This window comes from Lissotriton vulgaris, chromosome 6 (genome assembly GCF_964263255.1).
Source record: "Lissotriton vulgaris chromosome 6, aLisVul1.2, whole genome shotgun sequence".
Classification (NCBI taxonomy): Eukaryota; Metazoa; Chordata; class Amphibia; order Caudata; family Salamandridae; genus Lissotriton; species Lissotriton vulgaris.
The window spans coordinates 793,119,355-793,134,783 of NC_141694.1; the positions used below are offsets into that span (position 1 = coordinate 793,119,355).

The 15,429-nt window shown below is 48.5% G+C and overlaps 1 protein-coding gene across 1 annotated transcript in view; it reads right to left on the minus strand.

The window, feature by feature from the left end:
- LAMA4 (laminin subunit alpha 4) overlaps positions 1–15,429 on the minus strand; it is a 583,946-nt gene that overhangs the window by 399,949 nt on the left and 168,568 nt on the right. The window contains exon 5 of the mRNA XM_086926829.1: positions 478–692. Coding sequence (XP_086782955.1) covers positions 478–692 — 215 coding nt within the window. The remainder of the gene's footprint in view (positions 1–477; positions 693–15,429) is intronic.

Sequence of the window (15,429 nt, forward strand, 5' to 3'; positions counted from 1 at the left end):
AATTTTGTCTCGGGGTACATAAAGTGCATTTTACATAATTTACGCTCAAATTTGCATACTTTCCTCAACAAATACCAGAACTTCGAGTAACAAAATACACAATTATGCATACCCTTAGTCTGGAGAAATATCGTTTTCCAAAGAAACTCTGGAAATTCTTGTGTAAGAATAGAAAACATTCCAAAAGAAATGTAGACTTTGCTGTTTAGTACATCACAAGGTGAGAATATATTCAATACCCAAATATCACATACTGTCATTCGGTCTCTCACGAACTTCATGTGAGAGAGTTTGTGGACGACCAGAATAATGCACCTGCACTTTGCAAGTGCTTATTTGTTGAAAAAGACTACTAACAGCTCGTATCCCAGAATTCAAAGCAAATGCGGCACACCAAATCTCTCTTCCACTCTCTCTTCCATACTTGCCTCCCACAGCCACCAGTGTTATAGCATTTGTATTATAAACGTGGAGTACCTTTACAGTTGTATGGAATGGTAGCATTTCCATAAAAGCCAGACGCACATTTCTCGCAGTTGAATCCTGTGGTGTTGCGCATACAGTTGCGACACTGGCCTGTCACTTCATCGCAGTCTTCAAAGATTAAGTTGGGGTCCGAGTTTCCACTACAGTTACACCTTTTACAAGAGCTCCCTATCAGCAAAGGGTTTCCATAGAATCCTGGTGCACATCTGAAAAAAGTGTTCAAAGATTATGAGGAAAAACTTATTTTAATTCTTAATTTTCATTACCGTTTTCTATTGAAGATAGATAGCTTGAGAAATGATTTTCTTTTATTGCCATAAAATGATGCTCCTAATATAGATACAAAATATCTTTTCAGTTTCTAGAAAATGTAGCTTCTTAAAAACCCAGAGTACACCAATTGTAGCTTAGGAAAAGAAAACTGGTCAAATGTCAATGCAAGTCTTGCTTTCAATGTCTCCACATAGAGAGACCTGAAAAATGAAAAATGTAGAAATATTGCGCATTTTAAGCAAACAATATAAAATTAAATATGAAAACATGATAGTAAATTAAGGGTTTAACAGAAGAACTCTTCTTTGTATGCCAAGAATATATCTTACTTTAGCTTCCAAATAGGCATCTTTACTTTCCACTCACTTAAGGAAATTTCTTTTGCAGACTTTTTAAATTGATATATATTATAACCTACCAGACAGTGTCAGTGCACACTCGAACATCAACAATAGACAGAGATGCAAGAATCGTGAACGCATGCCAGGGCTCAGCATTGGCAGTCAAAACAAAAACAAGCATTGGCAAAGCCAATAGATCTGGCTTGCATTTTCAGTTATAATACTTATTGACGTTGCAATGTTTTATTTATATTTGATCCCCAATAGGGATATTTTTCATTGAATTCATTATTTTGAGTTTTGTCATTCTGAATTATGTGCGCTGGCCACTCTTACAGAGATGAAAAAACTATCTTGACCAAGCTACCAAAATGCCGATCCAGGTGTTTATATGTGGGGCGATGTGAACCTGGATGTTTGATCATTAACCCTTCCACATCGAAACCCTACTACCAGTTGTGAGGTGCTTACAAGGGGGTATTGCGAATAAGAGAGCCCTCCTGATAGTGCAGTGCTTCTGTAAGTCGGGGCATGTTATTCCCTTTACTACAGTGCTACAGGTCCTTTGGAGGTAATAGCGTGTCGGAATATCTCTTTATTAACTGGCATGTAAATAACTTTATCCCAGCCTCACTGTCTTTTCAGGAGAAGGGTTGAGTCAAGAAATATTATATTTTGCCTGATGGCTGGTCAGCTTCTGTGGCAAGGGGTCAACATATCAGGCCACAATGAGGTAGAGCGCTTTGGATACAGATTAATCAGTGGCTTTAGTATTGTGCACTAGCTTTGACTGGCATTCACACATCTACCATGCCCAGCTGGTCCTGGCACTATCTCCTTCCTCCCCAAGCTCCCAGCAGTGTATTAGGAAATTCCTGACTGTCCACCCTGGTGTATTGCTCACTGGGTGCTTTAAGGCCATTCGGACACACTGCAGACTTAAGGCCTTCCCCTCACACCATCATCACTCACACCCTCTGCTGAACAGCACTGAGAGGGAAGGCAACAGCATCAAGCCAGGCAAGTGAGGGGAGAATTGGGAGGAGAGGTGTGGGAGCAGAGGCAGACATGTTTACAAGAGAGAGGGAGTGAAAAGAGGCAAGGCGACAAGGAGAGGTGACAGAGAGCAGGGGTGCACAGGGAGCAGAGGGAATGAAAGATGGGAGATGAACAAATGAGGACAATTGTGAAGAGGGAGGTGGGGATGTTGGAGAGGGGGGAAAATACATAGGGGTATACCGATTGGGTTTGGGATGGTGAAGGCGGCAGAGAGCAGGAGCGTTGTATGGAATGAGCCAGTTGACAAAGAAGAGAGCAAGACGGCAAATCAAACTGGGATGAGGAGAGTGTGGGGTATTTATTTGAAGAGTTTTATATAGCACGAACATTGAGGGTATCAGAGCGCTGTACAGCTAGCAGTACAGTCAATCAATCAGTACGTTTGTAGAGCGCACTCTTACCCGAGAGTCTCTCAATGCGCTGGGAGGGGAGGGGCGGGGTGCTGCTACTGCTTGAACAGCCAGGTCTTGAGGAGTCTCCTGAAGGCCAGCAGGTCCTGGGTCTGTCGTAGGCAGATGGGGAGGGAGTTCCTGGTTTTTTGCGGCGAGGTGAGAGAATGATCTGCCACCGGCGGTAGCTTGTTGGATGCAGGGGACGATGACGTGGTCGGTGGAGCGAAGCTGGCGGCTCAGGGTGTAGAAGGTTAGTCGTTTGTTGAGGTACACTGGTCCGGTGTTGTGGAGAGCTTTGTGAGCGTGGGTGAGGAGCTTGAAGGTGACCCTTTTGTTGACTTGGAGCCAGTGCAGGTTTTTCAGGTGGCCTGTGATGTGGCTTTGGTGGGGGATGTCAATGACGAGGCGTGCAGAGGCGTTCTGTATGCGTTGAAGTAGTTTATGGAGTTTGGCTTAGATTCCTGCGTAGAGAGCGTTACCGTAGTCCAGTCTGCTGCTGACTAGGGCCTGGGTGATCGTCCTTTTGGTTGCGGTGGGGATCCATCTGTAGATCTTGCGGACCATGCAGAGGGCGTTGAAGCAGGAGGAGGAGACTGCGTTTACTTGCTGGGTCATTGACAGCGCTGAGTCCAGGATGACCCCTAAGTTGCGTGCGTGGTCAGTGGGCGTCGGTGCAGCTCCCAGTGCGGTCGGCCACCATGAGTCGTCCCAGGCGGAGGGGGTGGATCCGATGATGAGGACCTCCGTCTTGTCCGAGTTCAGTTTCAGGCGTCCGTTCATCATCCATTCGGCGATGGCCTTCATTCCTTTGTGGAGGTTGGATTTGGTGGTGGTGGGGGCCTTGGTGAGGGAGAAGATCAGCCGGGTGTCGTCGGCGTATGAGATGATGTTGAGGTCGTGCGATTGTACGATGTCAGCGAGCAGTGCCATGTAGACGTTGAAGAGTGTCGGGCTGAGGGACAATCCTTGGGGTACGCCGCAGATGATCTTGGTGTCTTTAGAATGGAATGGGGAGAGGCGGACACTCTGGGTTCTGCCGGTGAGGATGGAGGTGGTCCAGTCCAGGGCTTTGTCACGGATCCCTGTGTTGTGGAGTCATGTCCGGAGGGTGTGGTGGCAGACGGTGTCGAAGGCGGCTGAGAGGTCCAGGGGGATGAGGGGCGTGGTTTCTCCATTGTCCAGCATGGCCCTGATGTCGTTGGTGGCGGCGAAGAGGGCTGTTTCGGTGCTGTGGTTGCTGCAGAATCCAGATTGGGACGGGTCGCGGATGTTGTTCTCTTTGAGGAAGGAGGTCAGTTGCCTGTTGACGATCTTCTCGATGACTTTCGCTGGGAACGGGAGAAGGGAGATGGGCCAGAAGTTCTTGAGGTCCTTGGGGTCTACTTTGGGTTTCTTCAGTAAGGCGTTAATCTCAGCGTGCTTCCAGATCTCCGGGAAGGTGGTGGACTCAAAGGAGCTGTTGATGATCTTGCGGAGATGGGGTGCGATTGTGGAGCTTGCTTTGTTGAAGATGTGGTGCGGGCAGAGGTCAGAAGGTGAGCCGGAGTGGAGTACAGTCATGCATGTAGAAAGAAAATTCACAAAAGGAATAAGAGGAAGGAGAGATCAGAGAGAGAGGCAGGGGAGTAAAAGTCTGGCAAGGGGCGATAAGAACCATCGAGCGAGGGGGGGGGGGGCAATGTGTAAGGCATGGGTTAATGGAATAGAAATTTAGGAGGGTGGAAGATGGGACTGAAAGGGGAGTGGAAGGTGAGCAATGAGAGAGGTAAGAACGAATGTGGTGAAAGGAGAAAAGAGGGATAAAGAAAAAGCACATTAATGGAGAAACAAAGGGAGAGATGATTGAGAGAGAGCCAGAGAGAGAAAGTGACAGGGAATGGGCAGGTGGGCACTGTGGGAAGATGATGGAGTCAGGGTATAGGACAAGATAGGGGTGGCAGAAGGGAGGAATATACAGCTATTAGTAAACGAGAGAGAAGGTAGAAGAAATATGCAAGGGGGAAGATGCAAAGAGATATGGCTTGGATAATGGAAAAGTGGAGTTATTAGGGAAAGTTAAAAAGGAGAGAGGAGACAGAGGGATTGGGGAGCCTGGGGAGGTGAGGATGCCAGATAACTAGCAGGAAAGGAGAAATAAATGGGCAGATAATGGAAAATGTTATCCAGTAAATGAAAGTGAAAAACGAAAGGTGGAAGAATATACAGAGACAGAGTCAAGATAAAATCTGAGGAATGAGTGCAAGAGAGAAGATGAAGATGACAGACAGGACTTAGATAGAAGAAGAGGAAGGAAGAAAGATGGCACACATGAGAGAAAAAGAGTTAAAAGTGGAGAGGTAGCTGAGAGAAGCTAGGGAACACAGCGAAGCAATACAGATGGGAAGAAACAATACACCCAACACCATCTATCCAGCTATAGGACCCTATTATGAGTACGGCAGTCCATAGGACAGTCGTACTCACTATGGGGGTCTGACCACCATCACACTGCGGGCTTACCCGCAGTATTACGAGTGTGGCAGTCTGACCACCACAGGAACGTTGCACCCACTGGGGATCCAGGATCCCACAGCGGTGAGCAGCGGTCAGAGGAAGGAATATGCTGGTGGTGTCACAGTGGCACTGCAGAGCATATTCCGAGTTGCCTTTCGTCTGCCCTTTTCATGGTGGTGAGCCCGCCAGGAAAAGAGTGGTGAAGAGGCAACTAAGGGGGCACTAACAGAGACCCCTGATACATCTAGGCCTGGGGGTGCATGCGGGTGGGGGCACATGCTGTGCCCTCCTTCAATTACACCCCCTTGCCCCTGCTCGGAGTGGCATGCATGACATGGTGCATACCTCTCCCCAACACCAGCCTTGCTTGTTTGAGTTCCGTACAGGGAGGGTTCCTCTGGCTGGCGCCGCACTCAGCGCTTAGGTGGGAAAGCCACTGCGCCCAATGAAAGATGAGAGTTTGAAAACGCAGCACAGTTTAATGAATAATACATCACCCACGTCAGAGCTCACAGACACTGGCCATGCCCAGTCAGGAAAAGACAGCATGGGTCAGGATCAGGTATTGCCACATCATCAAAGATTTTCTTGCTGTTACACCCCAGCCATTTTAGGTGACGGGAAAACCCCTCAGGAGCAAATAGGAGTGCAATAAACATTGTTCTGATGGAAGCACACAACAACTGTCCAATCAAATGATGTACTTAAGCCAACCAACATGTGGGCAGAGCTCAATCCCCTCTCTCAGTAATACGTCTGAAAGCTCTTTTTTTGTTGGTCACATAAGGTCTAGTGACAGCAGTGCTATAAGGCCAGACATAAAAGTGGGTACCATATTTCTGTTTTTCACTCACCAGCAATAAAAAAAACAAATCCCAAAGGAAAAAAAATATATACAGTTGCTGTTTTCTCACACCTTTGCTTCACAGAGAAGTGGTAGAAGCAGAGCGAGGCATTTGACAGCATGGACATTACAAATTACCTTAGGAGACTGGTTTTCTCTCCACATCTGTATGGATATTGTCTGTTAGAGTCTAGTCGTCTGTCTAACTCTGTGGGGATGTTGTCTACGGGAGACTAGTCACAATTCTACATCTGTAGGCACATTGGCTAGAGTGGCCATCTGTTCATTTGTTGTTTGTTGCTAGTTTCAGGTATTCTTTGAGTAGGAGAACACTGTATGAATTTATCAAGCACAGGATTCTAGTTCATTTGTGAGAGGTGAGGATCTCAGTTACATAAGCTACACCTTCTTTGGCCACACCCCTTTTAGAAGCCCCTCTCCTTTTTCATCCTACATAAAGAACTGGTTACAGGGAGCATAGTATTACCATGTGTTGGAAAATGGACTGTGTTACCAAGCCCCACCCACACACACTTTTTTGCCCCATTATCCACCAGTTGCTGTGGTTTTCGATTTCAAATGTGCACTGGGACCTGCTAACCAGGCCCCAATGCCAGTGCTCATTCCTTTAAAAATGACAAATGTGAATTGTTACACCCACTTGGCAAGATCTTAACATGCCCTATAAGGCCCCAGTATATGGTACCAGTGGTACACAGGGCAGGGATGTTAAAAGGGTCACCAGGGCAGCAGCTGTTATTGTGGCACCCTGACTGCCCCAAGTGAAAATGAAGCCTGCAGATCTACCATGTCAGATCTGCATGAGCAGCGTTTCTGCTCAAATTTGACTCTACACCCACCATGTGTAACAAGAGTCAGCTCACTTTAATATAAATCAGTCAACTCTAAGGTAGGCCTCCTATAGCCCAGGAGGCAGGGAGCATTATATTATATGTGGGGAAATATAAGTACAAGCATATATTACCCTGTGGTAGCATTCTAAATGTGAACAACAACGACCACAACACCAGCACCCTGCTCGACAACCTCGCCAACCTTGGACTCAAGCAGCTGGTGTCCACCCCCACCCACCTCGCCGGACACACACTCGACGCCATCTTCTCATCCAGCAAAGACATCGCCTTCAGCCACGCCACAGAACTCCACTGGACGGACCACAGATGCATCCACTTCACCTTCAGAAGAACGACGATCCACCACCACCAGCAACAGGTTGCTCGAAGAAGCTGGACCAAGATCACAGCAGACCAGCTCGCCGCTTCCCTGAGCCAGCACCCTCCGGTCAGCTCATCGAACCCCAGCCAGGCCGCCGACAACCTCACGAAGTGGATCAGCAACTGCGCGGACGAACTCGCCCCTCTGAGGATCCCGCCCAGCAGACCCGGCAACAAGAGAGCCCCATGGTTCACCGACGAGCTCAAGAGCTCCAAGAAGAACTGCCGAGCCCTCGAGAAAGCCTGGAGAAAGGAACCCACGCCGGACAACAGGACTACCCTGAAGCTCGCCACCCGGAAACACCACCAACTGATCCGCACCGCCAAGAAAACGGCTTTCAAGACCCGACTGGACGACAACCCACACAACTGCAAGGAACTCTTCAACATCGTGAAAGAGCTCTCCAACCCCAACGCCGGAAACAACGACATCACCCCATCGCAAGACCTCTGCAACTCCCTCGCCTCCTACTTCCACAACAAGATCGCGGACATACACAACAGCTTCAGCACCCAACCGACGCACGCTACGACCGCAGCAACGCCACCCACCAACACCCTCCGCGCCTGGACCCCGGTCAACACCGAAGACACCGTCCACATGATGAACTCCGTCCACTCCGGATCTCCGACCGACCCCTGCCCTCACCACGTCTTCAACAAAGCCGACGCTGTCATCGCACCCCACCTGCGGGACATCATCAACACCTCATTCGACACCGCCACCTTCCCCGAGAGCTGGAAGCACGCCGAACTCAGCGCTCTACTCAAGAAACCTACAGCTGACCCCACCGAACTCAAGAATTACCGCCCCATCTCTCTACTCCCGTTTCCAGCCAAAGTCATCGAAAAGACCGTCAACAAACAGCTGGCCGCCTTCCTCGAGACGAATGGATCCCTCGACCCATCACAGTCCGGATTCCGTGCCAACCACAGCACCGAGACAGCCCTCATCGCCGCCACTGACGACATCCGAGCCCTGATGGACAACGGAGAAACAGCGGCCCTCATCCTCCTAGACCTCTCCGCGGCCTTCGACACCGTCTGCCACCGCACCCTAGTGCAGCGCCTCAGCAACGTCGGAATCCAGGAGAAGGCACTAGAATGGATCGTCTCCTTCCTCGACGGAAGAACACAAAGAGTCCGCCTACCACCGTACAAGTCAGAGGCCACCGAAGTCATCTGCGGCGTCCCTCAAGGATCCTCGCTGAGCCCTACTCTCTTCAACGTCTACATGAGCCCCCTCGCGGCCATCGCACGCCAACACAACCTCAACATAATCTCCTACGCCGACGACACCCAGCTGATCCTCTCCCTGACAAACGACCCCGCCACCGCCAGAGCCAACCTGCACGAAGGGATGAAAGAGGTAGCCGAGTGGATGACGACGAGCCGCCTGAAGCTGAACTCAGATAAGACGGAGGTCCTCATCCTGGGCTCCTCGCCCTCCGCCTGGGACGACTCCTGGTGGCCCCCCGCCCTGGGCACCGCACCCAAACCGACGGACCACGCACGCAACCTGGGGTTCATCCTGGACTCCTCCCTCTCCATGACCAGGCAAGTCAACGCCGTCTCCTCGTCGTGCTTCAACATCCTGCGCATGCTGCGGAAGATCTTCTGGTGGATCCCCACAGAGACCAGGAAGTCCGTCACCCAGGCCCTCGTCACCAGCCGACTGGACTACGGCAACGCACTCTACGCCGGAACCACCGCCAAAATCCAGAAGAGACTCCAGCGCATCCAGAACGCCTCAGCCAGACTCATCCTCGACATCCCACGACACAGCCACATCTCCGGACACCTTAGAGACCTACACTGGCTCCCGGTCAACAAGAGAATCACCTTCCGCCTCCTTACCCACGCACACAAAGCTCTCCACGATCAAGGCCCGAGCTACCTCAACAGCCGCATCAACTTCTACGCTCCCAAACGCCACCTCCGATCTGCCAGCCACGCCCTCGCCGCCGTCCCACGCATCCGCAGAGCCACCACAGGAGGTAGGTCCTTCTCCTACCTGGCCGCCAAGACCTGGAACTCCCTCCCGGCCGACCTGCGCCTGACCCAAGACCACCTCTCCTTCAGGAAGAAGCTCAAGACCTGGCTGTTCGAGCAGTAGCGGCACCTCCCCCCCCCCCAAGCGCCTCGAGACCCTACGGGTAGGTAGTGCGCTCTATAAATGTCTTTGATTGATTGATTGATTGATTCTACCTCAAGTAACTGGCAGCCCATCGGATAACATGGGATTGCATATGGGCATCACCTATATGTCTAGCTCCATGATGGCCTGGCCAATTTCTTTCATGTTTGGTGTCAAACACTGTGCTTTTTAACCCCCAACATGATGGTGGTGTCAAGGTTTAACCAGCATGTGCCTAGCTAGGTGCCACTTTAGACAGTGTCCACCAAGTTAACCCCGTCCATGCGGCCGCAATTCCCCTGGTGTGCTGTAAACAGCACGAACAGGGGCGGGCCGTGAGGAACCCCAGCCGTCATCAGCACACGAGCACCGTAGTGCATGACGTGTGGGGTTCGTCATGAGCATGGAAGGGGTTAACCCAGTGTTCTTGTGCCTTGGCACACTTTTTCAAAGGTTTGCCGCCAAGATAGAAGTCTGATCTCATGCTGGGGAGTGTGTGCCACTCCCAGAGGCCAGAGACAAAGAATTGTGTGAGCAGGAGGTGACATCTCCACCCCTATCAGATGGCTAGTGATTACACCAATGCAGTGGTGACGCTCAAAGGCATCACTAGCACCACTGGACAAAGGAACTTGTCCCTCCCTCTCGAGGACAAAGCCTTCCCCTGCGCCAGGCACTGTTTTTCAGGGGCAGGCAGGAAATTGGCTATGCAGAAGGCGTGCACCTCCACAAGGCTGACCATACCTCTAGGGTGTTGCAGCTGAGGTGTACAGTCAAGGATTGTTTTGGCCATCTTGACTTTAGACTAAAAAGCAGGTTCTGACTAGTTTTAGTGGCATACTCCCATCGAATATTATGGGGCAGATTAGCTGCAGGGCTAAATGTCCATTGGCTACTAGTCCGCACACCCACTAACACCCCCTAAATGCAGGATTTAAGTGGCACCACAGACACCAGAAGCTTAGATTTGACTTGATATCAAGAATAGACCAGTTTCTAACACAAGGCAACACTCCACAACAAAAGGCTCTAAGCTCTGCACCTCTGGCAGCCACCCTGCACCCACTGAATTACAACTTGACCAAGGCAACAGACCGGTTCAAAAAGGAAGGTGAACCCCTCTGCAAATTCCAGACTTCACAAGAACTCCCTTGGGCTATAGGAACTAGTGCCCTGCAGTCAGCAGGCACAAACTGCTAATTCCACAACCTTTAAGTCCTGCATCCTAAATCGTCTGGTGTGGCCACTCAAAGTTCATGTGCAGCTGGATTCTGGGAACTGTAGTCCCGACCCTCAGGGAGACATTGCTTTCTACAATTTTCCCTTGGTCCTCTGGATAAAGATATCCTCAACCGGAGTGCCTACAGGTTCTAAGGCTTGTTGGTCAGTCTGTCTTCAACCTGCTTTACTCGATACTTCAAGAGAAGAGATTAATCTGCTCATGTGACCAACCCCCAGCCGGGCTCCAAATCAGAGATCTTGCATTCGTTTTTACCCTCTCTTGGCATGCCTGCCAGCTCCTCTGGCCTTGGATCTGGTTCAGCACCACTGATAGTCAAGAGCACCCCTGCACCCGAGTCCCCCGAGCCAAGTAGAGTGCATCTGCCTGAAGAGTCCTAGTCCAGAGCCAGCTTCTTGCTTTGTTTCCAAGGAGTTTTGCTCAACTCGCCCAGCAAGTACCTTTTTGGTAAGGTAACCATTTAAAGACTGCAAACATGATTGACAGTTCTGTCTGAGAGCTAAAAGTGCACATCTGCACCCCACCTGCCTGATCCAGGTAAGATTGTGCTAGCTTTTAGGAATTGGTCTAGTGGCTCACGCGACCTTAACCCCAAGTGGGTTCTGTTGAACTCACTCTCTAAAGTACCAATTTCATATATTTGTGTTTCCCATTGCAATTTCAATGTTTTTACATTGCAAAAGTATTGATTTATTTATCGCTTTAAAATTGATAACTCTGGTTATACTGTATGTATTGATTTTGTTTTGGTGCCTAAAAATGTATAAAAATCTGAGGTATTTTTTTATAACTGGGTGTTGGATTTCTATTGCGTCATCTCAATTACTTATCGTCCATGTTGGTGATGTGAAATGCTTAACACATGTTCCTCTATTTAGCATGTCTGTTCATTGCCACTCGCCCAGGACTGAGAGATGGTCTACGATAGAGTACCCGGGGTCCATTTTTGTATATTGTGCTAGTGTTACATGGGAAGGCAACCCTGCCATACCACTTAATACTTTCAACTTGCAACATCATGTATCAATATAATCTACATCAACTACATGCTTGAGGGCAAGAGGAGGTGGTAGTAATTCTTTTAGAGAGAAAATGGAAGAATAGAGAAAAAAGGGAAGCCACAAAACTAGGAGACAAGGGCAAATGTAATGACGAAGACTTCTACATAAACTCTCTTTACATTCTTTTTTGCCGCCAATCTTTTACCATTTTCCTCTTCCCTCCGTTCAAGTAATATTTTCTCTTTCCCATTTTATAAGCTTCTTTAGCACCCTTTGAGATTACTGTCCCTGTGTTTAAATTATATTCTCGCCTATCACTGCTTGCTTTAGAGCACCTTCACTGGGCCATTTTAGTTCAATAACAGACTCTTCATAGAGTCAAGAGCCATTTAGGAAGAGAACATTTTTTTATTCTATCTTAGGCCATTAGGCTACAGTCACAGCAGGTAAGTCTTCTTAGGGCGCCATTCTAAATCCACTGTAATCCACTCCCAGGCCTCACCCAAGGCACAGACAATGCATGTATCATCACATTCTCACAGCATCCACACCACAACATTCTGCAGCATGCCCACTCAGCTCTAGCTTACATAGACCATCACATCACTACATCATCCCCTTTCTGTATACTCAAGGCAAACCAGACATGATACGTCACTAAGCATTTGCATTCATGGTACAGTACCAACTACTCCCCATTCGTAACCATCTCTTGAAATTAGTGTGAGATTTCCACGAATGATTTTGCAGTGAGGCCTTCTGTGCTGCTTCAAAACAGCTTCATTATTTTTTTTCATACGTTCTCAGGCTAGTATATGTGGTTTTGGACTTTATCTTGAAATCATACGAATAGACGTCAATGCCTCCCTTCCCATTTTTATGATGTTAAGAATGCTCGCCCTCCAGCCAGTTATTTCATCCCTGCAACTGTTCAGATTAAACCTCGAGGTTTTATGGCATGATGAGCATTTAAACAAGTGTGTATGTTTGGTCATAAACTTCAGAATTACACACTTCTACAGAAAGCTCCCTAAAGCTTCCTCCTCAGTTCTTCCTCAGCACCTGGCACTGCATGGGCTGCCTGCACATGTAAGGTTTGCTTCCTAAGCTTCAAGTCGTTCAGGAAACATCTGGGCTCTGGTTGGCAATGAGTCAAACAGTTGAGGTCAGAGGGAGGATGCAATCTCATCATAGGAGTGCCTTTAACTCATTTAATCATATTTGCAAGGTGAAATTCTGTACATCCATCCATATTCGTAAATGATTTTTAAGCCGCCTTCAAAGTACGTTTTTGCCCTCAGTCATTTAGTCGTCCAAACCACTAACTGTTTGGAAATTTGGGAATTATTTCTCTTGTATTTTGGTTGGTTAAATCTGGAGAATGCCCTCAGGATGACATCAAAGTGCTGCCCCTGTTTTGCAAGGGGAATTTTAGAGCCATGATTTTGCGTGTACATAACTACAGTATGTACGCTTTCCAAAGAGAGCAGGGAAAACATACAAGAGAAACCCAACATCCAGAGCAAAGGTCACAAAAGCAACAGCCAAGACAATTGGGTTTGAAGCTGCGAACAGCCTCACTGTGCATGACAACTGATTGAATATTATTGAAAGTGAAGGGGTGCTGTGCATAAAGAGGAACTCAAGGCCTCTCTGATTAATACCAATGAACTCGAATCGGAAGTACATCTCGTTGTAAACAGGAGCAGTGCCTCAGTCTCATTGGCTGGCATGTCTTTAATTGGGTGCAGACCAGGACAATGCACCTTATTACAACAAATGCTAGGGTGACCACCTAACTCCAGGTCATTAGAGCCACTCTCGCTTGTCGTGAACATTTCACCTACAACTCATTGATTACAGGTGTGTTAGTTAGTTCAATTAGTTCAATGAATAGTACATAAAAGTCCAAAACTGGTAACAGTATCCATAAAGACTTGGAAGCAGGGGGCCAGTGCGAACTCCTGATTGCACTGGGAATAACTCATTAGTGTAAGGCGGTCGAGAGACTTGAAGGTGCTCGTCTACTTTTCACTTGAGGTGGCGAAGTGGGCTCTGTTGCAAAGGAGGTCAGAGATTCCCATGCAGGTGGGTACAGTGAGTAGCTGCATTTGCCTCTATGGGGATGCTTGGAGGCATCCTGGGACCCCCGTCTTTCTCTCATAAGGGGCATCCATTGGTGGGGCCTCACTGCCTGTAATTCACCTCTTTGTAGAGCACAGTCAGTGCACCTCCTGATGTCCTCTTTGTCCCTGCACCAAATCTGTCCAATGGTGCGGATGCAAAGGTAAAGGATTCACTCAGTTGCGCAGGCCACGCCTCCATGTAAATGTGGGCACACACCCCTATAGACGGGGTCGCAAACAACAGGTGGTTTTATTTCTCTTCAGTGGCGTTCAACTCTTTCCCAAAAGTGAGATGGCAGCAGCATTTCACAGTAAAACTCTGCTGTAAATGATGAAAATCTCTAATAGTATCCTTCACTGTGACCCAGTTGTTAACTCAACAAAGTACCCTACTCCATAAAAAAATCCCCTGCTGCCGTGGGCTACAGTTTTACAAATTACCAAATCTAAGCCTTGCCTAGAATCCTCCCTCCCACTCTCAACCACTCTCGATTCAGACCACTCTGTGCCCCGGAGGATCGATGAAAAAAACATTCCTCTCTGCACATATTTCCCGACGGGAAACATCCTTTACAACGCAACTTTTAGCACGCAGTGCCTTTACGATGCAACTTTTACAACGCAAACCATTACAACGCATTGCGCTGGGGGCGCTCTAGGATAGGGAATAGGTTTAATTTACTATCCAACACCTTCCCTACTATCCACGGGGACTGGAGTTGGAATAGTAAATTAAACTATTCACTATCCAGCGCCCCAAAGCACTATGCGTTGTAAAGGCATGCGTTGTAAAAACCGCATTGTAAAGGCATGCGTGGTAAAAGCATGCGTTGTAACGTCATACATCCTTTCCCGACAGATTGCAGCCAAAGGCTACTCCAGGTCGGTCATGGCAAAGTGTCTGAACATAATCTTATTTGCAAATGTGTAGCAGTGAAAGGAAGGCGTTTGAATTTGGTTAGTCGTCTTTCTCTTTGCACAGATAGAGAAGTGTGTGAAGAGTAATTACCTTTTTTTAGTGTCCTGCAAGACATGTTATGCAGCAGTCCCTTCCTAGGGCATTCTTACCACCCACCCCTCACCCATCCAACACAGCTGTCACCATCCAGGTAACCCTGCTAACAAAAGGGGCTGGGCACACGTGCCCTGGGTCACTTAAGTTACCAAACCACTAGCGCCTGTGTAGTCTTTTACTTTAGCATATGGCCTATGGCCCAATACTTTACATTGGCGATGAGACGGGGCAACCAAGCCTGCTACCTGAGGCCTGCCCACAAGGTGGCATGAACTGAAGTGCAGTCCACCCGAGTTGAGACAGGCAAGCCTCTTCCCAGTGGTGGTGGGAGCCCGACTGCAGCGGAAATTAGCCAGTACATGCAGGGTCCATACCAGAGGCCTAGATTAGGTGAGCAGCCACAGACCATTCTGAAGTAAACTTCCCTGTCTGCTGACAATCATCTGCTGAAGCACTTACAATAATAATAATAATAATCCATATTTGTAAAGCACAACTATTTCACCCCTTAAGGTTTTTAGGTGCTAGGGGCTGTTGGGGAGATTAAGTGAGCTATTAAACAGAGTCACATGGTGCTGAGCTGAGCTGCCACCGGTGCCGGGAATCAAACTGTGTGCCTCACCCCTCCCAGAAACCTCCTTACCCATGGCACCAACAGTCCAGCCTTGTGTTGTCCCAAAATGGAAATTACAGATTACTTCCGATAAGGAGTGCAGTACCTCTCTGTCGGGAAGAGAGGTTATAGACCCCAATATGCTGGTGCAGAAGAATGCTACAGCCTTCACCC